Source organism: Anabrus simplex, chromosome 3, assembly GCF_040414725.1.
Source record: "Anabrus simplex isolate iqAnaSimp1 chromosome 3, ASM4041472v1, whole genome shotgun sequence".
Classification (NCBI taxonomy): Eukaryota; Metazoa; Arthropoda; class Insecta; order Orthoptera; family Tettigoniidae; genus Anabrus; species Anabrus simplex.
In genome coordinates this window covers 479,074,601-479,100,304 of record NC_090267.1, presented here as the reverse complement: position 1 = coordinate 479,100,304, position 25,704 = coordinate 479,074,601, and the positions used below count along the sequence as shown (strand labels likewise).

The 25,704-nt window shown below is 39.8% G+C and overlaps 1 protein-coding gene across 1 annotated transcript in view; it reads left to right on the top strand.

Moving 5' to 3' along the window:
• Positions 1–368: 368 nt before the first annotated feature.
• The window catches only part of Tsp2A (tetraspanin 2A), a 701,187-nt gene continuing 675,851 nt past the window's right edge, over positions 369–25,704 (top strand). The window contains exon 1 of the mRNA XM_067144664.2: positions 369–577. Within this exon, the coding sequence (XP_067000765.1) occupies positions 473–577 (105 nt within the window). The 5' untranslated portion in view covers positions 369–472. The remainder of the gene's footprint in view (positions 578–25,704) is intronic.

Here is a 25,704-nt window from a genome sequence, read left to right as displayed (position 1 = left end):
AAATTGTGCTGGCTGCAGAAGCCTCTCGCACTTCCTTAGGGTCATGACAGATGGAATGAAATTATGTCGGAGAGTGTTGTTAGAATTGTAGATGGCATCCAGAGAAACACCTCTCCCGCCCCCACTTTGTCCAGCAAAATAACTCACATGGAGTGACCGATATTTGAACCACGGAACCCAGTGGTGAGAGGCCGGCTCACTATCGCCTGAGCTACGGAGGCTCAGGTAGTTTAATACCATTTGTGTAAAACAATCTTAATCAGTGAAATTGTTTCACAATTCAAGGAATTTCCTTCCTGTTAGAGTCGGACGGCTCTATGGTATTATCTGCTGGTATCTAACGAGAGATAAGCCCAGCCCAGTACACACAAGAGGTAGTATCTCTGTGACCGTGTTGAGAGTAAGGATCATTAGCAGCTCCAACTGCAACCCTCGTGTGTAAATCACTTTCAACCCCTCGTGTGTGAACGTAATGGCAGGCAAAGGTGACGGTACGGGCACGGCTAGTGAAAACAGACTGGGAAACAGCATTAGCTGTATCAAATATACGCTGCTATGCTTCAACGCCATTTGCTGGGTGAGTCGTTTGCTTTCTTTCACTTATGTAAGATATAGAAAGAAGAGACTACCTTCAGGTTTCAACTCCAGGAATGAAGCAACAAGCACGATCCGTGTCTTTCTCACAAATTTAATATTTTAACTCTAAATATTCACGAGGGGGTGGGGGGCGGCAAGGGGAGAGGAGGGGGGCTTCGAGACCTACAATGAGAAAAAATGGTTCTTTAATGGGATACACTGGTTGTAAAGAAGGTATATTATAATTTTAGTCATAATTTAACTACCATATTACAGTAGAGTAAATAATTTTGAAGCTTTTGTTCTTACCTAAAAATGGTACTCAAAACTGGTATAAGCTTGCGAGGCCAACCCTTTGACCAATTTGTCTAATTATGAATACCATTGATTTTCACATCAGCTTTGCACAAATAGATTCCAATAATGCACAAATAACATCATTGGTAATAAAATCAACAATAACAACAAGCAGATTATCGAAGGAACAAGACTGGCTATTGGCAGATTGTGTATGTTTTTAATGTCAAATATACAGTAGTAGGTTTACGTATTTTTCCTTAGATAATGTATAAGCTGTGAGTCAACGTGAGTCGAAATCATTTTAGTTTTGAAGAAATAAACAGCATGTTGGAAGAGGAAGACCATTTGGAGCAAAATATTTTTGATACTTCAGATGAAGAAGTTCGTGTCTGATTTGTGTTTGTGCCTAATATTTCGGTGAATTTAATTTTGGAGTCTAATGATGCTATTGATAAATATGAATATAATAAAGAGAGAGACATTCATTGACATAACTCTATTACATAATAAATCTGTAATCTACTTAAACTATGAGGCCGCAAATAACACTGACAAGGAAGATATGTGTGATTGATTTGTGTTTGTGATCAATATCTGGGCGAAATGAATTTAATTTCATACTTTGTACTGAAGTTTTCCTTACAAATTATTCATGAAATGATGTTTCATAATTTATGTCAGTAGAATTCTGGTTTATTACATACTTTCTACAATGGGCCACAGAAGCGGCCCCTTGGTCCTCCGTGCAACAAACGTATCCTTGTAGTGTTACAAGGGGTGGTAAAGGAAACAACATTTTTCAATTTATTTTGTGGAGAAAACATTTCAGTTTTATCTGGTGAAAATAACAATCTCCACCACGTCAAAAGAAAGAAGCAGTGCAGAAGGAAGGAGAATAGAAGTTTTTGAGATGTAGTGTTTCCAAAAAATGTATAAGGCCAGATGGACGGATTGAATCAGTATTTTTCTTTGCTAATTGCTTTACGTCGCACTGACACAGATAGGTCTTATGGCGACGATGGGACAGGAAAGGCCTCGGAATGGGAAGGAAGCGGCCGTGGTATTAATTAAGGTCCAGCCCCATCATTTGCCTGGTGTGAAAGTGGGAAACCATGGAAAACCATCTTCAGGGCTGCCGACAGTGGGGTTCGAACCCACTATCTCCCGGATGCGAGCTCACAGCTGCGCGCTCCTAACCGCACGGCCTACTCGCCTGGTGGATCAGTAATTATGAGAGGAAGAATTTAATTGGTGAGAGGAAATATATTTAGTGAAATTTAATTGGCAGGAGAGATAGAATGATAGGTCATATGTTGAGACACCCAGGAATTTTTAACTTACTTGTTGAGGGACGTACACACGGTAAGAATGGTAGGGATAGACCAAGGCAATAATATGAAAAACACGTGTAGGTAGTAGTGTAGTTGTTACATAGAAGTTTAGCTCAGGATAGGAAGGTTTGCAATGATCTATCTAACCGATCTATTATCTGATGACCCAAATTATATGTTTGTAAATGCTTATCTATGTGTTTGGTACATATGCTCGTCGTCGAAGTCGACGAATGAAACCAAAGACATAGCGCACTGTAAACACTAAGAATATTAATATAGATTCATTCAGGAAACGTAACAGCTCCAACATGATCTCAATAGAAGAGGAAGAGCAGTTTTTGAGTGGAAATGATAGCCTCTGACAACAAAAACCCAGACAAAATGGAACAAAACATCTTCAATTTTCTTCTTGTAATGCATTGTTCTTAATCAGCATTTCTTAACCACAAGGCCGGGAGATGTTCCCTTGATACTTGCATTTTTACTTTTCTAAGCTTTTGTCACGAATAAATATCCTATAGTGGAATATGTTAGGTGAATACTTTTTTGTGATTCTGTTGAGACTTGAGAGATTCCTACATTTTTATACACAAAATTACACCCATTGCATACATATAAAAATATTTGGCAATATGTGTGATAAGTATAGAGAAAAATGCGCGGGAACCGATTGACAAAGATCTTTAAAAACATCGTAGGACTGAAGGCTACAGCGAAATGGGTGGAAGAGATCAAGAGGGATGCTGAGGAAATTCGACTTACAGTAGACGTGATCAACAACAGAGAGGAATTGAAGCTGAACTGACAACATAAGAGAAACGACTAACATTTGGACCCAAATTGATAATATCCGAGGTGCGGAGAAAGTTCAGAAGTGAAGAAATGAAGATGTTCTGGGAAGAAAAGAAAAAGAAACTGACCATATTGCCTCAGGTTCCATGCGGTGCATATTTGGCCATATTCGGATATAAAAATATATTTGTTGAACAGAAAAATGAGTTTAGCCACATTTTTTGTAAATATTGCTGTGCAATATTTCTGTAAATCGTTGTGTAATAACTTCTTGTTGCTCAAAACTAGTCCTTTCAGCACTTTTCCTAATAACGAACACTTCTTAAAAGGGATATGTGTTACGTTTTCGATCGGCATCCGTTGTTACATTGTATTTGCATTTATTAACAATGTTTTGGGATGTACTGTATTATTGAGGCACTTGTACAATGAATGCAGACATTAAGCAGAAATATGTGGATAGTAATACATCATCCAAAGATATATTTTGCCTGTCCACCATGTTTATATTACGGAATATTTTCCTCCACTGTGATCTTGAACCTCCGTAGGCCGAACCCAGTCTATATTTGATAAACCCAGTAGTCTGTAAAATATGAATTCTTATACTCATAATTCATGCAACCTGGATAGCCACCTACCGAATTACATTAAAGTACCTAGGATCGAAACAGGATAATGATGGCTCATAGAGAAAGAAGAGACCGAAAATACGGCTGTGCAGGTTTGTCACGCAGCTATCAACTTGCATTCGACGAATTGTGGGTTAGAGACCCACTGTTGGCAGCCCTGAAGATGGCTGTACCTTAATTAAGGTCACGGTCACTTCCTTCCCTCTACTAGCACTTTCCCACCCATCGTCGCCATAGGACCTATCAAAGTCGGTGCGACGCAAAGCAAATTGTAAAAATAAAAGGCTCCCTCCTGTTACATATTGATGTAAAGTCATCTACAGAATATTGTGGTGTAGGATGTAGGAAACGAACGACTATCCTGTGTGTAGACTGATAATGTAGCGTCATCGGACGATAAGTTAAGTTGAGATTTGAGTCACACTGATAACGTACAGTGAAACTGATATCTTCAAAGTGACAATCATCGTAAGACGCAATAACAATCAATTTTTTTTTTTGTTCTACGTCTTGCTAGCACGAACAGGGTTATGGCGACTATGAGGTAAAGGAATCAAGATGAATGAAGAGCAAATAACAGTATCTAGTATGCACACTATACGGCGATACTTGCTAACAATTACTTGCTCAAGAACAATTCGAAAAATAGCTGCAGATTATAAGTTAAAATGGTCTTTACGATTAATTTTACTGAGGAATTGACAGAATGTGACGGTCCTTTTCTTTCGCATGCCATTTTACAGTAACATACGATCGCTTCTTGTTCACAGAAGACTATAAATAATAATACAATATATTTACTATCCCCTCAGGTATTATCGTATTTGATAATAAATAATAAACACTTTGTTAATCATCATAATTAATAAACATACAGCACACAAATTGTTCATGGTATAAACAAAGTTTATCATATATACTGTCACCTCTCACTATTACAGAAGTTCACAATGGATAATCCCTGGTTTTTGCATGAAATCACATGATATTGACTGCAATGCTCACCGCAGAGCTTGCCAACACAGGTTTTGTCATGGTCATGAAAGTAATCAGTGTTGCACAGTTTATGGTGATACCCATGGACCACCATCGAGTTAACGATGTCGCATGTCTTGATAAGTCTTTGTCCATGTTCTATTCACCATCGCCGCCGTTGAGTAAAAATCCAACCAGATTTCTTCCGTCTTCATCTCTCTGTCCTACAGTAATTTTTCCCAAGCGTCTGTGGTTGGAAACCCTCGTTTCATTCGGAGGTCCTCGATGAAGAAGGTCTCCTTTGCGAGCAAATATTCAAGCCTTGATTTTGTGTATTTTGATGTTCCCAGTGCAGCTTTCAGGAAGCGCTACTTAACTGCTTCATTCGTCTTCATCTCAGCCAGACCCAGTTTATCCCATATAATGTCCAGTCCGTATGAGGCAATTAGCGCAATTTTCGCATCGGATAGTTTCATATAAATTGATAGTATTTTAGAATTTTTCCCCAACTGTCTAAAGTACCAGCAATCTTTGCTGGATTTCTGTCCCACATCTTGGACTATGGTAGTTAAGCACTCGTGGCCATTGAGATATTTTGAAGGATTAAACGGTTTCCAGACTTAAACATTGTTGGTATTGCAGATGAAACCAGTGGTTTAGAAAAGTACGTCGATGACCTGTGAAATATAAAAGACTGTATAGAAAGTAATTATCTTAATGTCATTACATCCAAGTCGCAAGCAATCATAATAGGATCAAAAAATTCTCATACCAAATTGAAAAGTGTCAACATTTCTCCAATCATTTTCCATACATTACCAATGAAATTAATCGGAACTGTGGAGTACCTTGACCTAATTTTGATATGCACTTAAACTGTACAGAGCACGCCACAAAATTTCGCCAATGAGTATTATTTTCTGTTTTTTGCACTCCTTTAAACTTTTACTGGATTTCCTTTCACTAAATACCAGGAAGTTACTTGTTCAGAGCTTAATTCTACCATATTTTATTATGATTACGTAATATACAACAATATAAATACCACACTTAACGTTAAACTTCAGCAGGCTTATACATTAATTAAATACAGTCTCGAACAGCTGTCTTGGTTTATATTTGGGGCAGAGAAGAAACCTTCACTCAGTCTCGCTCGTCTACAACGTCCTCCGTACAGACACACCAAGTTAAGTGAGAGCAGATCATAAATAGTTTACGTCCCCAAACATTATTCCTACATAGTCAGAAACCTCCTTCATGCTGAGCTTCCCAATGTACCGCATGACAAGTTACGGCAACTATTTCATACCTGTAACCATACGCTCCTAGTATTCCCTTCCGGCTCTAGAGACATGCATAATAGAAGTGTATTTAAAAATGATATGTAAATGGTACATAGACTTGTATATAATGTAATGTTTCTTTGAAGTAACTCAGAAATTTACCCTTCCTTTATAACTATTATTTAAACTTAATTTCATAATAAATTGCACCCAATTAGGAAACTTAAGACGCTTTCGTTTGTCCTATGGAGCATATACAGTATAAGACGGTTTGGCATAACAGCAAGCTTCACAGCCTGAGTCACGCCATATATAATAAGTAAATAAATAAAAAAAATAAAATGTACCACTCATTCAAACATTGTACTCTAAAACGACGTCACTATAATTTGATATATATTGTATAGGACAGCGATGTCATGGTCTAGTTCAGGGTCTCTCTGGGTGCATGCACCGTTTCATTGCGCGGCGCAAGGTCGAAGACGACTTCGCTAGTTTGACCTGAGTGCAGACACCCACTCTTTGATTTTGAGCAATAGCGCTCTCCCTATCTTTCCCTATGCCTATCTCGCTCGCTCCGCCTATCTCCCCCTCCCTCACTTGCTCAGCAGTGCTCCACCATCCGAGCAGAGTTCAGCCGAGTTTACCCGATTTTCCCCGAGAAAACGCTGGTCCTAACCGAGCCGAGTCGGACCGATGCGCGGTGCACAGAAACTTTGCGTCTCATTTTGCTTGCGTGAGATTTTGAGCGTTTGAGGGGCACTGTCCTATGTTTATGGTGAGAACAGAATGCACTCGATATTTCTCATATGGGCAATGTATTTCGAAACCAACTTCCAACGTATTAGGTCGTTCGGCACAAACATGACCTAGGCCACCATAGCGCAACTGGTAAGAGCATTAGAAGCAAAATCGGCAGTTAGTACGTTCGGATCCCATGATTGTTCTGTACACAAAATCATATCGGCGTATATTGTATTTACTGAACACGACAAAGTATGCTGAAATGTTATTTCGAGTACAATACGATCATGAAAATCAAACACTCAACGGAGAATATGCCGGTTTAATTATATCTTATAAATCGTAATATTCAACATCATTAGCGCATATAACATCCTAATACTTCTTGACGGTTTATTAGACCTCCGTTTTCTATTGAAAATAAATTTAATCTTAAAATAAACATTAAGAAACCCAGTTTCATGATAATCAGTAACCAAGAGAGAAAATATTAAAGCAACAAACACTTCTATCTCATAAATTGTGTCCGCTGCACGGAAAAACATAGAATCTTTGACATGTTATTGGTCCTAGAACAAGGGAGAGTGAGTTAGATTCTTTAGTTATTCCCCTCTCAGTGGCCCAGAGGTACAGACAAATCATCATTTGGCTCAACCCACAGAGAAGGTGAAGAGTTCCGAGAGATCGAAAAAAAGTGAGTGTACCGGTAGTTTTCCCTTTTTTTAAATTTGCTTTACATCGCATCGAGACACATAGGTTTTATGGCGACGATGGGGGTAGGAAAGGCCTAGGAAGTGGAAAAGAAGCAGACGTGACCTTCATTAACCCTAAAATACTAACATATGTGAAATTAACTTGTATGCGTCCTATAAATGTGCACTGCTTCTCCCCTCCCACATTACCGCCAATGTACCATCCCCATGCAGTGCTGTCACCGATGAATGTGGATCATGTCACCATAGCAAGTAGATGCATGTGTGAGGAGCGAATGCCGGGAGAGTTCATTTTCCGTAAGTTACTGTGCTTCTTTTACGTATTATTAGTATGTAACAGGTACTTGGATGTTGTCGTATGCTGGTAGGTTGTTCATTCCGGATGGTTGCTTTGTGGCTTTGCACGACAAAAGGGATAAACGAAGAGAGAAAGAGGGGGAGTTCATCTGCCGTATTCTTGACGAGCTGGGTGAAGATAAGAGCGGGGAAGATAACGATTCAGAAACTGAATCTGAGCACGAGACTCATCGATGACGATTCCAACTATTCACCCAGTGATGGTGGTTCCGAAGATGATCTCGACTTTGATTCAGATTTACGAGCTTCTCTTGAAATTCATCAAACTGAGCGGCCATCGAAAGGGAAATATAAAAAACAAATCTATGAAAGAAACAACAGAAATGACTACTTCTAGCAGCTAAGCTTCAGCCTCTCAACATCTACAACAGCTTCTTGTTGACTGTGAAGTGGGTAAACTCTTTAGTAAGGCATATATTGAAAGCAACTGCGAGCTCGATAGCTGCATTCGCTTAAGTGCAGCCGGTATCCAGTATTCGGGAAATAGTAGGTTCGAACCCCACTGTCGGCAGCCCTGAAGATGGTTTTCCGTGGTTTCCCATTTTTACACCAGGCAATAGCTGGAGCTGTACCTTAATTAAGGTCACGGCCGCTTCCTTCCCAGTCCTAGCCCTTTCCTATCCCATCGTCGCCATAAGACATATCTGTGTCGCTGCGACGTAAAGCCAATAGCAAAAGAAAAAAGAAAAATTCAAACTGTACTTCGCAATTTTTAAATAATACATTACTTGTAGCAACAGTGTGGAGTCTGCATATTGTTTTAGCGTAGATATGGATATGCAAGTAAATTTTACGTATGTTAGTATTGGGCAGCTAGCGAATAATGTTAGTATTCTAGGGTTGTACAATCCCAGCATTTGCCTGGTGTGAAAATGGGGAAAACACGGAAATCTATATTCCGGGCTGCCGACTGAGGGGTTCGAACCCAATATATCCGGGATGCCGGTCACAGCTGCGTGCTCCTAACCGCACGGTCAAGTCGTCTGCTATATCAAAAAAAGAAAAGAATGATAAGGCTCATGAATGGTGAGAAAATGAAAGATTTATTTTCTTAATATTATCATTATCATTAATAGCCAGGCGTGTGGTGTAGAAATAGAATGAGGTTCACTTGGTAAGAGGTTTTCTAAAGCTCTTATTTCCAGGAAGAAGACGACGGTGAGAATAAGACGTGGTTACGTTGGTTTCGGGAAGTTTATGCCGAACTTCTTTCGTCACTTTTTGCGAGTTAGCACTTGTCACAATGTGTAAGACTTTATGATGAGAGTAAGATTCTTTCTCGTCGTAGATATGACTCACGAGCCCATTCAAGATGATAAGGCGGCGACCATGTGTTAATATTTGACAACCTGACAAACAAGTGACTACCTTTATTTACTTTAGTGTCCCACCTTAAAGACAAGGCTAGGGACGAAACAAAGTAGTATCATAGCACAAGGCTGTGTATTAGGTCATTTTCTATTTCTTACCTTGTAACACTGGACCGAGCGGAGAGGCCGCGCGTGTCAACGCGCCACGGCAATGGATCCAAACTCTGCCTTCGAGAGATGAGTGGGCTCGAACCCAGTCGTCTGTCACTTCCAGGCAAATGCTGGGAGAATTCCTATTCATAGACCGGAGCCTATTCCTTTACTCTCCTAAAAATACGTCCTTCACCATAATTCGTTTAATCCTTACTAGATCTTCAACTGTGGTTGGTGAAAGGAAGGGTATCCAGCCGTAAAATCATGCCTTATACCTTACTCTTACCTCATCCCCGATCCAATGGGACTAAGGGGTAGATGTACAACAGAACCTGATGCCTATTCTGTCTTACAGAACATACTTTCTTTCCTATTTTCTTTCCTTCGTCTTACTTCGTTTAACATCCAGGATTCGTTTTCTTTCGGATACAGCGAGGGATCCCACCTCTAAAGCCTCAAGGGTGTCCTGGAAAGTAAAACTTTTGGTCGGGGTTACAACTGGGAAGGAGGACCACTACCTAGCCAAAGCGGCCTCACCTGCTACCCTGAACAGGGGCTTTGTGGGAGGATGGGAAGTTTGGAAGGGATAGGCAAGGAAGAGGGAAGGAAGCGACCGTGGCCTTAACTTAGGTACCATCACATTTACCTGAAGGCGAAGTGGAAAACATCGGGAAACCACATCGTTCGTGGATGGCTGAGGTTGAAATCGAATCCGTCTCTAGTCAGTTGACGTCCGGAGGCTGAGTGGATCCCGCTCCAGCCATCGTACCACTTTCCAATTTTCGTGGCAGAGCCGGAAATTGAACCCGGGTCTCCGGTGTTTGGCATCTAATCACGCTAACCACTACACCACAGAGGCGGATCTCAGTTGATAATGTAATTCTAAAGTGTCCTATACAGTTGAATACACGGATAGTGTGGCGGTATTCGCGGAATCAGGGAACGATCGGAAATTAATGTAGAAAATATTGAAAAAGTGGGCACAGAGTGAGGAATGAAGGTCAATATTCCAAGGTAATGAGAGTAGGAAAAGAAGAAAATACTGTTAATATAACACCAGATGGAAATAAATCAGAACAAATAAAAAATTCAGATAGTTGAGGTGTTTATTAACATGGAATGGTAGCTGTCCTGAAGAAGTAGGAAGCAGGGTATCCATGGGAAAATAAGCTTTAGGTATGGTGAGAGGGTTTCTGAAGTCTAAGGCAATCGTTATTAATTTAAGAAAGAGTTTCGCAAAGTATTTTGTGCAGTGTACGGTGAACAATGTATTTATTTATTTATTTATTTATTTATTTATTTATTTATTTATTTATTTATTTATTTATTTATTTATTTATTTATTTATTTATTTATTTTACTTTAATCACACCAGCACTGATAGGTCTTATGGTGACGATGGGATAGGAAAAGGCTAGTAGTGGGAAGGAAGCGGTCGTGCACGTAATTAAGGGATAGCCTCAGAACTTTCCTGGTGTGAAAATGGGAAACGATGGAAATCCATCCTCAGGACTGCCAACAGTGGGGTTCGAACCCACTAGCTCCCGAATGCAAGCTGATAGCTACGTGACCCAAACTGCGCGACCAATTGCTCGGTGGAGTACGGTGTAATACGGAATTGAAACATGGACATTACGGAAAAAAAAGATAAAAATTATTTGGAAAGCTTTAAAATTGTGTTGTGGAGATGTAGTCTGCCGACAGAGAATCGTGATGTCCTGGGTTGTCAATTCGACACTCCCTTGGTCCATCAGCTTCCATCCTGCTTCACGACATATCGTACCAATTTCTTCTTCAGGGTCACGATGGACACACAAGTTCTTCTGCTGACTTGTTTGTCGGTGTCCTGTATCGATATGAGTTCTCTTATAAGCTGCTCACCATGGTCTGTAGCATAGGTTGTAGTCTGTTGGACATTATGTGAGATACCATGACTGTATTCAGACCATAAGAGTAACAGGGAGGGTACAGATATTAAATACTTTCTTGTTAAAGTTGTCTCCCAAGATAAAGCTAAGTCTTCCAAAAGCACCCTAGATTAGACTCGCCCTCCTTGTTACTTCTGATCTGTGATATTTCTATCCGTGCTTGATCTTGTGTCCGAGATTCTACTCAAATTCCTCGGCCTGCTCCAGAGTTTGACCTTCAGTAATGGCGAAGATACCATCAGTTCCCATCACCTTAGTATTTCATAGATTGCTAAACATACAATGTCAATGCAATCTCTTGAAAATTCACGTAATTTCGTTTTATATTTATACAGATATATTTAACAATATTTTTCACACAAATTCATTGCTGAAACAATGACCACTATCATATGAAGTAATTCTATAGTGGTTACAATTGCTGTGTGGTTTCTCCTTCTCCATATACTGTGGTTTTATAAACTTTTTGTGAACGCTAATAAACGTATTTTTTTCAACATTTCATGCCTGGCTAGGTATGCCAGTGAAAATATGCAGTTATTAAAAATTGATTAATGTGAACGTAAATTAACTTTATTTAGTAATGTTTGCGTGTATTTATAGAACACTGTGTCTCTATATGATTATATAATCTATATAAATAAAATTGTTTCTGTTTGTCTGTTTGTCTGTCTGTTTGTCTGTTCCACCATCACGTCGAAACGGCTGGATAGATCTCAACCAAACTTCATATTTAGAGTATACTGACCCCGGGGAAGGTTTCGATATGCATATCATTTTAAAATCTTTGAAAAGACGGGGGTTTTATAGGAAAAACGGTTTTCCTCCATTTTCTCTTATACTATTATAGGCAAAATATCGAATTTGTCGTATAAGGACGAGACAAAGCTCAATTTAATCCTCTTGACGCAAAGAACAAAACTCGGTAAGCCCTACGGGCCCGAAAACCATGTTTTAAGGCCCTAAAACCAACCGTTACGGAGATATTGGCACCACACTACCCCTGCTCTAGGAATCGGATAAAGAAATGAACTGCCGTAACCATGGCAACGTCAGCTCCAGGATTCTAGAGCAGTGAGATTATGCATGTACGTTTGGGCATAGCTGTCAACCAAAATAGGTACAAATAAGACTTAATATCTGGGAAAAAAATATACTGTTGTGTAAGGCACTCATAGGACTCCTTTGGGCGGGGATGGAAAGGGGGTGAAGAACGAGTGTAAAAATCTTACTATATATAGAAATGGAAGTGTGTGTGTAAATGACACATCTCCAACTAAACCACTGGAGCAATTTCAACCAAACTTGGTACACGAATCACTTACTATCGGGAGACGATCACTGTGGGGGGTAAGCCATCCCTAGCGCCCTTAAGGGAGAGGGTCAGGGGGGTGGTAGTTACAATAATAATCGAGAATAGTGTCGAATTCATAGTTTTCGGGGTCGCTGAGTTGAAAAGTGATACTCTAGAATTTTTTTAAAATCCAGCCCCCTTTTAGGTTGGGAGCAAAGGGTGGGGGGGTGGGGTGAGATATAGAAATAATTAAAAACAGTTTCGAATCCATAGATTTCAGGGTCTCTGAGATGAATAGTATTACTCCGGATTTTTTGCAAATCCAAGTGGGGAGCGAAGGGGGTGAGATATAAAATTAATCGAAAAACTACATATAAAAATATTATCTTCTTCTTCTTACTATATATAAAAATTGATGTATGTGTGTGCGTGGGTGTGTGGGTGTGGGTGTGTATATGACACATCTCCTCCTAAACCACTGGAGCAATTTCACCAAACGTGGTACACTTATCAATTAGTATCAGGAGACAAACCGCGTGAGGGTAAGACACCCCTAGCACCCTTTTGGCAGGGGGCGAGGGGAGTGGTATAAAAATAATCTTATAAATAAAGTTGTTCGTTTCTGTTTGTTTGTTTGTTTGTTTGTTTGTTTGTTTGTTTGTTTGTTTGTTTGTTTGGCTTAAGTGCGGCCAATATCCAGTATTCGGGAGATAGTAGGTTCGAACCCCACTGTCGGCAGCTCTGAAAATGGTTTTCCGTGGTTTCCCATTTTCACACCAGGCAAATGCTGGGGCTGTACCTTAATTAAGGCCACGGCCGATTCCTTCCAACTCCTATCCCTTCCCTGTCCCATCGTCGCCATAAGACCTATCTGTGTCGGTGCGACGTAAAGCAACTAGCAAAATAAAAAGAATAAAAATGTTTGTTTGTTCCACCATCACGTCGAAAGGGCTGGATAGATCTCAACCAAACTTCATATTTAGAGTATACTCACCCCGGGGAAGGTTTCGATATGCATATCATTTTAAAATCTTTGAAAAGACGGGGGTCTATAGGAAAACCACAACGGTCTTCCTCCATTTTCTCTTATACTATTGATTTTCTGCAAACTCTGTGGACCGTATGTGAAAGGTCTCTTCATCACAAACAACTTTCGTTGTGTTCATAATTTACCTTACTCTTCAAATGACGGAGAAATTTACTATTTTCTGCCGATACCATGCTCGGCATTGAGGGACCGACAGAGCGATAACGAATATATGGGTTACCATGGCAACGTCTCTGACTGCTTGCCAGCAGGGAAGTAACGTATTGTCATTTTCCTCATCATTCCTTTAAATTCGTGGTTGTTCCTTGGGTAGAAAGCAAGAGAGTCGTCAATCGGCCATTCTGCGGGATATTGGCGGAATATCATTGGAGGTTATAACCGTCCTCGAATAGCATAAGTAATAACACAAATATTCATCTTCTTATCTGATTACCTAAGAATCCCTGCGCCTAAATTTCTCTCCGATTACCGCTTTCTTATATCCATAACTCACTCCGGCATAATTTATTGAAGAGCATTTGATTTTCCAATACATTCACTTGGTATTTATATATTTGTCGTCATCCGGATGTCCTCTGTTATAATCTATTTTCTATTAATTTCAACTTACTAAACTGTATTACTTTCTTCCTTAATTACCACGTATGTATGCGAGTGCTAATCCCGAATGCTGTACACTCTTTCCTTTGAGGAAATATTCTAAGCTATGCAAATGTATAACTTCTGGCCCAGGAAAATTCCGAAATATGGATGCAATTTTAACGGCGGTGCAGACCTTCGTTTCGGGGTAATTGGTGGCTAATCAGTAAGTCGTATCAAAAGTCACAAAGCAAATTGCGTTTCATTTTGGAGAGATCTACAACTTTTGTCCTGTGACTTTTCGTCGTATTTCTATCCCTAATACATTAAACACAAGTTGATTTTGTACTTTTACACGTATATGTTATCATTTGGCACACTTATAGGAAAGGTAGAATCATGACATTCGGCACGCACATTGACATGACCATTGGCAATGTTATAGCCAAATTTTATGATTCTAGCTGTCACATGAGAATCAAAAATATAAAGTAGCATTCAAAAACTGTACAAGATTTCACCCCATTCAATGACTCTAACTCAATCTAACCCATAAATAAAGGAGATACGAGAAGATGTCATAGGACCAACCATGTAGAGCACTCAAAGGGGCGTCTGATGGTGAAGTCCGTTTGTAGATACGTCGTACAGTTGCAAAGCAGTAACTATCGAAATAAAGGTCTACACTTCTAGAGTATGTCTGTACATTGACAATTTTGGCGAAATTTCCGTACAGTTATCCGTTTCAGGTGTAATAATGACCATCTGCATATATTCTGTTTTGGTGTCTGTCTGTTTGTTTGTTTGTCTGTTTGTCTAAAACTTGGAAACTACTGGATATATTTCCACCAAACTTGATATTTAGAATCCATCTGTCCTTTGGTAGGTTTTAGGGCAAGTATTGTTTCTGAATCCCTGAATTGACTGGGGGATTATACGAAACCGAAACCGTCATTTTGCAACCAAACTTAATGTAAATTTAGCTGCCGTAATGGAAATTCATTTCTAGGCCTTTTTCGTCATGTGCATCATTTCAATACGAGGATTAATAAGGGAGATATCATTAACGGACCGTTTTCCGGTACAAGTCCCACCGGACTTAACTCAAGAGCGGGTGCGTGTAAAGCGTATGTTTTACAACTTGAAAACTACTGAAGATATTTGAGTCAAACTTTATATTAACATCCACCTGTCCAACGGTAGGTGTTAATCGTCAATAACATTTCATGTTCCCGGAATGGACTGGCGGTTTATAGGGAACCGAAATGGTGATTTTACTCTTCCAGAATATATACAGCACAAGACCAACCTGACTGGAAATCGACCAAACATGATGGAATTCCATCTCTAAAACTTTTTTTCATGTGCATTTTTTCGACAGGAGGATTAATAAGGGAGATATCATAAACGGTCCGTTTTTCCGGTTAAGTCCAGCGGATATAGCCCAAAAGGTGTTGTACGTGGAGCAGGTTCCTTATTTATCTATGTAAATAAAATCGTAACTACTGTGTGCCTGTACATAGACTATTTTGTCGAAATTTTCGTACAGCTACACGCTTAAGGGGTAATAATGATCATCTGCATATTTTTTGGTTTAGTATCTTGAAAGTTCTACTTTTTACACTTCTCACTGAAAACCCAGATTGCGGCATAATCTGCCAGTCGAGAAAGAAAACTGAAATTTGGCAAAATTTTACGACTTAGCCTGTAACGGGCGGAAAACTTCCAAGAGCTTTAAATTTTTCCCTTTCTATCCCGAAGAATATCGAAATATGGAGGCAATTTTAATGATGGTGCAGACCTTCGGGAAGTATCATCACATAACGGATGGCACAATCCCCGTTCAATTTGGAGTGATCTACAACCTTGGTCGTACGACTTTTTGTCGTATTTATATCCATTTTACGTTTGACTTTTCTCTATTTCTCGATCTTAAGTAAAGTAGTACTTTTCACATACATAATTCATACCTTCCATCACTTAGAGGAAAGATAGAATCATCATACTCTACACGAAAATTGGTCCACCCAGTAGCCATATGTGAGCCAAATGCTATGTATGTAGCTGTCACTTAATTATCCGAAAAGCAATGCAATGTGAGATAATCTTACACAAATTTTACCCAAGTTTCTAACTCAATCTGACCCATGAATAGATGAGATATCATATGACCAGCAATTTAGGCCGCTAAATCCGGCGTCTTATGGTACAATCTTTTCTCGATATGATGTACCGTTTAGAAGCAGTTAATCTGTAAATGAAGGTCTGCAATATTGTAAACAAGCACATACTTTCGTATGTCGAACTATATATATTCACTGATGTCGATTTTGTAGCGATCGAGAAAGGGTGTGTCTGCTATTGTAATCAGTACTCCGCACACCGACTATGACTGGCAGTAGGAATGGAGTCCTTCTCCAATTCCTGTGTAACTGGCATTAATGAGGCAGGCCTACCATTGTAATGAATAATTCACTTCTCGATTTGACTTTCAGAAGGCAAGGGAGCATGCAGCATACAGTCTTTGGCTGTAGGCAAGCGTTCCCGCAGTTATAAACAGATGTACCCATCTAAAATGTGACTGGCATTAGGCATACTGGCCTGCTATTTTGATGGAAACTCATCAACTTGGTGTGACTGGCAGGAAGCTGGCTGGCAGTTGGAAAAGGGGCCTATCATTATAATGATAACTGCACAACTCAATTTTGACTGGTTGTAGGGAAGTTTCCTGCCATTATAATAAAAACTCTTCAATTTGTAATATGTCTGGAGGTAGGAAAGGGGGCCTGCAATTGTAACGGAAACTCCCCAAATAGATTGTGACCGCGCAGTAGGCAATGGGGCCTGCAATTATAATGTAAACTTCCCAACTCGATTGTGAATCGCAGTAGGGAAGTGAGCCTGTCGTTATCATCACAAATCCGTAACAAGCACTTTACACTGGAAACAACGTATGGGGACCTCTGCATATTGTTTCTCGGATAACGCTAAGAGACATGCTATTTTAAAACAATCTTATTTACTGCATGTACAGTATTTACTTCAATATTCGTATACAATGCAGAATACCGTAGCGAAGCACGGGTACATTTGCTAGTGATTATATAATTTGAAATTAAATCTAGAGTATCCTGAAAGCATTTGCTTTGAATTTGTGAATATAATTAACCTATTACTTAATGGCTGCTTTAACATGTGATTTAATTTGTTCAACTCCTATGCGGAATTTTTGTGACAGAATGATGGTTTCTATTGTCTGGCTTGAATATATATTTATGTGAAGTAGGGTAATATTGACAATTAATTTACACGGAACAGTAAACCGTTCATGACGAATTGTTCAGTAAATGCCAGAGCATCTATTTACAAAATATGTTTCAGTATAATCAAATATTACAGTTGATCGAGTGGCCAGGCACGTCTACGTACGGTCGTATGTAATGTTAGCAATGTATACATGATAGGGTAGAAAAAGTTCCTCTTGCTTTCATCAACATTTCTCCAACTTAAATTTTATTCTGATAATCTGAAAGTAGGGATTAATCACCATCTGATAATAGTAATGATGGTAATAACTTCAGTACTCTGGAAATGAAGTCGTAATGATGAAATATACCGGCACATAGGAAACAGTGATACAAGTACGGAAAAGGCGATTGATTTTTTTTTTGGACATTTATACAGAACGGACGATAACAGGTTAACCAAATAGATCTTCAGAATGTCTTTAGAACAATAAGTCAAAAACAGCCTAGATTCATGAAGTCAAGAAAGATTTTAAAAGGGAAGAAGTAGTAACAGGGAGAGAGAGATATTTTTAGAAAGAAAGAAAGAACGAAAGAAAGAAAGAAAGAAAGAAAGAAAGAAAGAAAGAAAGAAAGTGTTAAAAATGGAAAGATACCAAGTTTGGGCGGGAAAGAAAACAGCCCCAAAATGTATCGAGGACAGGAAAAGGAGACATAATGAGCAGATGGAGGAGAATTGGAGGAAGAAGAAGGAACATTAGAACATTTATTGAACATATCAGGCGACTTCGCCACTATGCATGTTCACATACAGAGTAAAATAAATAATAGAGAATAATAAAGTGAAACAATACAAATTTAGCTGTCTGCTGCTACCGTCCGACCGTGTTATTCCCCTGGTGAGAAGAAGGCCGCCTTCCCCATGACGACACGGCCGGCCCTAACTGTGGGGCCCTAAGGAGAACCCAACCATCCTACCAGATGACAGTGTGTTTTCTTCTCACCCTTCCATTACGACGGTCCACATCTAACTGGATCCTCTCTCCTTCCCTATCCAACCTATCGTATTCTTCCCTTCCTTGACTTATTTGGAGTGGGCCTTACCCACCCCGTCTTTCTCACTTGCCCATCCTCCCTTACTCCCCCCTAATATGCATGAATGGTGAGAAAAAAGCACCTGTCCTAATACAATAATAATAATAATAATAATAATAATAATAATAATAATAATAATAATAATAATAATAATAATGGACAACTCATATTACAAAAAAGGGTAAGGAAAGAAATTGCCGTATCCCCTGGGCATGCCATGAGGTTCGTTGGATACTCCGGAAACGTAAAACCCCCAAATAGAGTCACCACAGCAGTCATCCTCAGAACCTCGTGCCATGCCCCTCATCCCGTTGAATTAAAACCCCAGAATCAAGAGAGAAATAATGATGAAGGTAATAATAATAGAAATAATATATATATATATATATATATATATATGATAGTATTATTCCTAGCAGTCATTAGCAGTAGCAGTCACTTACTCAATGTTCAAAACTGCTCACCAAGTGTCCTTATTGCGCTCTGCACTTGCGTCACATTATTGTTCCTGACCTACACCTAATCAATACTCCAAACAACAACACTAAGCATTTCAGCACTTGCATTCCAACCAACTCTAACACAAACAGAAAAAGACCTTGCCTTCATACAATCCCATATCATTACCCAACTCCACATACTTAACTAAGTACTTGACTCCTATATTCTCTAACCCATTAGAATTTTATCATACTACCCCATTCCCTTATATACTCACACACTCTTCCCATATACATACATAACTCTTCCACCACCTACCCCCTTGTCCACCCTCTAACTCACCCTCCTTCATTTTACTCTCGCAGGCCTTTTTTGCCGCACATAAATACCTGTTCAATTCATCCCCTTTTTCCCACTGCTTAATAATCCATCTCAAGATTGCTTTCTCATCCCCTCTCCCCAATATTTTCCGATGCTCGTCACTCAATAATCCATGTCTTATCTCTCTCGTTTCCTCACAATCTCTTAGCAAATGAAATTCATTATTCACAGCTCCACAAAGTATGCACCTTGTCTTATCCCATCCCTGCAGCCACCCTGTATTCCTTTGCAATCCTAACAGCCACCACATCATCCCATATCGTTTTGACCCATCAACGTATCTAAAATTCAACCCTGCTATCTCCTCTATTTTCGTCAAAACATTCAGCGAGTTTCTCAATCTGCTTTCCCCCAATAATTTCTGCCTATGGATATCTCTAATTCTCCTTTCAAGTATCTTCATCCCTCTCACTTCTGTCTTCGACCAGGCCTCCCCCCATAGGTGTCCTAATCCTATCCTTTCCAAATATCCCTTTATTTTTTCTAGCCATCCGCCCTTATACATGCTCTTACATTGCTGTTCATACGCTGCCTGTAATACCCTCCCACCTTCCTGTCTTTTTAAATTCATCCAGTATCTAACTATTCTTTTCACACCCTCTGATTCCAAATCCTCCCCACACATTAATTCCGCCCCTGCATTTGCCGTTTACCTCGGTAAGCCCATTACTAACTTAGCAAAACTACTAACAATCCTTCTTAGATCCTCTCTTTTCTCATCCAGCCCCCAAACTTCTGCGCTGTACAATACCCTCCCAAAAATTACCGACCTTAACACTAGCCTCAGTGTTTTATAACTGATAACCGGGTATTTGGCTAGCAAATTTCTGACTGAGGCTAGGGCTGCCAATCCTCTGTTTTTCACCCTTTTGATTTGGTCGTTGCACGTTCCTTTATCATTAAAAATAAACTCCTAGATATTCCAACTTCCTAACCTGTTCCAATCTTTCTCCCTGAATTACCCATTTACCTTCTATCTTTCTTCTTTTATCTACCTGGACTACTAATATTTTAGACTTATTTCCATTAATTCTCAATTCCCATTTCCTCGCAAATAGCGTCACTGAATTTAACGCTCTATTCATCCCCCCTGAAGTTAGCGTCATCAATAACACATCATCTGCAAATATCAGTCCTGGTACCTCTAAACCATTAATTACCGGCACAGCCCAATTTTCTGCCCCAAACCCCTCTAAAATATCGTTGATAAATAAAATAAACAGTATTGGCGATAACTTGCACCCTTGTTTTAAACCCACCTTGGACTCTAAGGGTCCACTCAGTCTCTCTACTAACAATTTTACACAAAACCTGACAACCCTATATATTCCTTCCACTGCCCTCAACATCTTTTCCGAAATCCCTAGCCTGCCTAATTTCTCTAATAGGGCCTCTCTATTCACCTTGTCAAAAGCTTTCTCAAAGTCTATTGCTGCTACATAAACCGTACTTCTAGCCATATTCTTATACTTTTCTAGAATAGTCTTTGCCGAGCTGAGTGGCTCAGACGGTTAAGGCGCTGGCCTTCTGACCCCAACTTGGCAGGTTCGATCCTGGCTCAGTCCGGTGGTATTTGAAGGTGCTCAAATACGTCAGCCTCGTGTCGGTAGATTTACTGGCACGTAAAAGAACTCCTGCGGGACTAAATTCCGGCACCTCGGCGTCTCCGAAAACCGTAAAAGAGTAGTTAGTGGGACGCAAAACAAATAACATTATTATTATTAGAATAGTTTTTACTATCATTATATTATCAACTGTTATTTTATTTTTCCGAAATCCCCCTTGGTAATCTGTCAATATTTAATTTTCTTCCGCCCACCCGCTTATTCTGTTCGCTAACACCCCAGTGTATATTTTACTCAAGGAATCCAACAGAGATATACCTCTATAACTGTCCACACTGTTCCTACTACCATTCTCTTTGTATATAGGGCGTATAATTCCTGTTTCCCATTCCTTCGGGTACTTACCTCCCTCAAATAACTTAATGAATAGTTTAACTATGCCCTCTATCATTATCTCATTTTTGCTGATTTCCTTCCAAAACTTGTTATTTATACCATTACATCCCCCGGCCGACTTCGCTCTGATTCTGCTTATCACCCTCAGGATTTCCTCCCTTGTGATTCCTTTATCCACATCATAAATTGCCACTCTCCTATTCCTCCAAATTACCTCTTTCCCCATACCTCTCCATCCTTCTTCCCCCTTTTCCCCTAGTAATTCATCAACGTGTCTCACCCATTGCACTTCTTCAATACTCGTTTTCTCTGTATTCCTTCCACCCTTAATAATTTTATTAATCTTGTCCCAAACTCTCTCAAAATTGTTTGTCTTGCAATCATTATTTATGGCTTCAATTTGTTCCTCTAACCACGCCTTTTTTGTCTCACAAATTTTCTTTTTATACTCCTTCCTCAATTTACAGTAAATCTCCCTTTCTTGGCCCCCACCTTTCCTTCTAAATTCTCCTAACGCCTCCATCACTTTCCTCCGCATTCCTTCACACTCCCTATTAAACCACTCTTCTCCCTCTTTATTATTTCTCTTTCTAGCATTCGCCTTCTGTGCTATTATCTTTATTGGATGCAGCAGAAATTCCAAGGCTTTATCAGTATTATTTTCTTCTAACGCCCCTTCCCACCCATATTTCAGAAGTTGTAACTCCTCTTTTACTCCCCTATTCCAATCCCGACCCACCTTCTCTGACCATTTATACTTATTATATCCACTTCCTTGTTTATCATTCGTCTCATCCTCCTTCCGTGTACACTTCTCTTCCCCCTTTTCAGCATAACCCTCACCGTGAAATGGTGTGATTCAATCCAGTCTCCTATTTCCATTCTTACAATATCCTCAATCACCCCTTCCGAACTTAAAACCATATCTATCACACTACCACCCTTCTCAGTAACATATGTCAATTTCCCCATCCTGTCACCCTCTATCCACCCATTCAGAATATACAAATTTCCCACAGCACACATCTCTAGGAGCTTCTCTCCATAACTGTTTATAATTTTGTCCTCACTCCTTCAACTTTTCAACATACACATTCCATCTTCCCTACTATATACCGGGCTCTGTTCCCCTATTCTCGCGTTCCAATCCCCGAATAACAACATATCCTCTTCCCCTGGAAACATTCCTCTTATCCTACAAATATCTACCAATAACTCTTCAAAAAATATTTATTTGCATATGCTGAATTACTAGGATGGCAGTAAACAAAAGCTAGATTTATTTTCTTCCTCCTTCCCTCAACCCCTCCCATATTCAATCTCAACCATTTGGTTTCTTTCATATCGGTCTCTATATCCTTTACCATTTCACTAATTTCTTCCCTAATTAGAACTATCATCCCTCCTGGTGCGCGACCCCTAATCCTCTCTTTTCTTCTATATTTATATTTTATCACAAACCCCTTCCATGCGATCTCCTTCCCTGTTTCTAGCCACGTCTCTAAGAGTGCAACCACATCGAAACTTTAAATTTCTTCCCGCACTTTCTTATTTCCTAATTTGTTCATTAATCCTTCTATATTTACGCATCCTATTTTCCAATATAGTTATAACTTTCCCTCACTCCCTTCTGAGTTTACCCCTCTGATCTTGCTCCTAGTCGTTATCGAACTCTCAGTCGTTATCGACCTCTCATCCCTTGTTTCCCTTCCGTCTCTTTTAACCGACCTATTCCTTTCCCCATCCTCCCTATCCTCCTTCCCATTCCGACCTTTTCCCCATAGGTCTTTCAAACTGATACTTCTTTTTTACTCATAATGGCTTTACCTTCCTGTTGGTTCGTTTTCCCTTGTCCTTTCTTGCTCACTGCAACACTACATTCTGCTCTCACAGTTTCTTGCTGCTCACTCTCACTGTCCACTTCACTATCTTCTGTATCCCGACTGCACTGCCCGTTCTCTTCTGAGATGCTCTCCTCTCCTTCCACGTCTCTCCTCCTCTCCTTTTCTTCTTCCCATCTTGCCTTGTCATTTCACCACCCTCAACCCACTCGTTTTCGTCCATCTCCTTTAGCTTCGCCACTTAGTGCACTCTAACCCATCGCCCGTTTGTCACCTCCAACGTCAGACCTCTTATTCGGGCCTTTAGCCCCTGGTTCCTCGCTCTCCATAGGTGCCTATTCAAGATCCTCATATTTTCACTTCCTTCTCTTCCCATGTCTCTTTTCACCCTTATTTTCTGTTCCTGTAAATTATTACTGTTACATAACACAATTTCTGCCATTAAGGTAGAGAAAAATTTTACCCTAATTGGCCTCCGACCTTTAGTTTTACCAACTCTCCCTACATCGTCTATGTCTACATTACTGAAGTTTATCTTCATTGTATCACGTATGACTTCGACCACCTTGGTTATCAGTTCAATCTTGCTCTCCCTCACACCTTCCTCAACTCCATATATAAATATGGCTTTCTTCAATCTCTCCTGCTTGTACTCCTCCGCTTCTTTCTTCATTCTCATCATCTCCTCTTTCTGATGTTTCACTTCCCCTCTCAGTAACTCGATTTCTTTCTCACAACCACCCTGAGTGCGGCCAAATACTCCGTGCTATATTTTCCAGTGGTATTTGGGCCTGGATTTAATTCCAGTCCCCCAATAACCAGTAGAACCGCTATCACTGCCACTACCAGCACCGCTTCACTCATTTTTAATCCGTCCTTACTTATCACCAATCCATTCCTGTGCACCTTCTTCTGCTTCGCCTGCCATTTGCAAATAGCGGCCCGGTACTGCTCAATACCGACCATGTTCACAGCACGCACTACACTACGCAACCTCTCTCCTCGACCGCTCGAGCTAGACTGGAGAAGAAGGAACAACAAAGGTTGAAATATTGAAACTGTCACGTAGTCCCTAGAAGACCCCAACGGAGAAAGAAGAAAGAATAGTAATTGTTACGGGGTTAAACGTGGACCAGCAGAGGTGAAAGAAGGTGCCGGGGTGAATGGGTCTAACTACTATGTCAAGAAAGAATTTAAACTGAAATGGAAGGTTATATTTTCAAAAAAAAAAAAATCAAGTTAACAAATTCTCACTTAGTGAGATAACAATGACAAAGCAATTTAGAAACAAGACTTAGAAAAATCCAAGATTTCAAAATTTTAACACACTTGGGCTACATGCACCTAGTTTTACAATTTTTGAGCTTCCAGCTCAAACTTTACAGAAGGGCATAAATTTACAAAAGGGCAGAAATCCCCTAAATACACAATATCAAGCTCCCAGAGGCACCTTTACAACACTAGAAAAGAGCAGACGTGCTCTCAGTTTTTGAAAGCCTATGCAAGGCGATATAAGAAAATTACAATCACTTGCCATCAAGGCACAACTTACAAATTTGAAACAGGGGTATCCAGTACCCAACCTATTGGGCCGTTGCGGAAAGAAACAGGTTAAGTAATGGCCCGAAACACAAATTGAATGGAGGCGGGTACTTGCACGCCTAAAAATGCATTCTAGAAACCTAAGGGGCACTAGGCCGATGAAACAGGGGCTATTCCCAAACTATGGAGATGACTCGTATAAGAAAGAAATTTAAGACATTACGGAGAGGAAGGAAACCAGTTACAAAACGTAGTCACCTCAAACCAATATGAAGGGGAGCTCGAGAGGGTACCTCACTCTCTATCCCCAATTTACAGTTAAAGATATTGTGAAGTTTTTACATAAGCCGGCAGAAATTACATTTTCAGAAAGGTAGGTTACATAGTTAAAGTTTCGGACCTCCCCCTCGGGTTAAACCGCAGAGCTAGCAAGAAATAAAGATGTTAATAGGCCATTACCTTGCCGAAGAACTGCTGCCTGATGAAAGAGGCGCCTCCCGCCTCCTGCTTCACACACACACACACACACACACTTGGATGTTGATCAAATGAACAAGAGACGTGAAAACCCGCAGTTTATAAACCCTTGGGGAAAGTTCGAGACCTTTCATGAATAAACCAGCCACACCCTCTCTCTTTTATTGGTTGACATCAAAAGTGACACTCAGCATCAAGTAAGAAGCCTGTGATAGGCTGAAAATTAAATTACGAAAATTTATGATTGGCTAAATTCAAAACTGGCGGAAAGAAAAGATCAATATAGCCAACCTAAAAATGAATGAACGTAATTTATTAAAAAAATAACTTATGAATACAAAACTTCTTCAAAAAAGGTTTCTTCTACTTCGCACCAGGGTGCATGATCATAGTTTATTAGCAGTGACATATGTTGAAAAAGGTCCGAACTTCTTGATGACTGGTAAACTAAACACGTAGAATTTCATACAGTACATGAAACTTCACAATAAGAAAATTACGTCCAATTACTGTAGTGACATCTTCTGAGTAAAGGTTGAAGTAGGACTAGTTTCAAGTTCACGATTTCTCTAGTAGAGGAGTTCTTTTAGGCGCAAGATTTAAATGTGCGGCGTAGAGGTGTACCTCCCGGTACAGTAATAATAATAATAATAATAATAATAATAATAATAATAATAATAATAATAACACGGAGCTAGTTGGC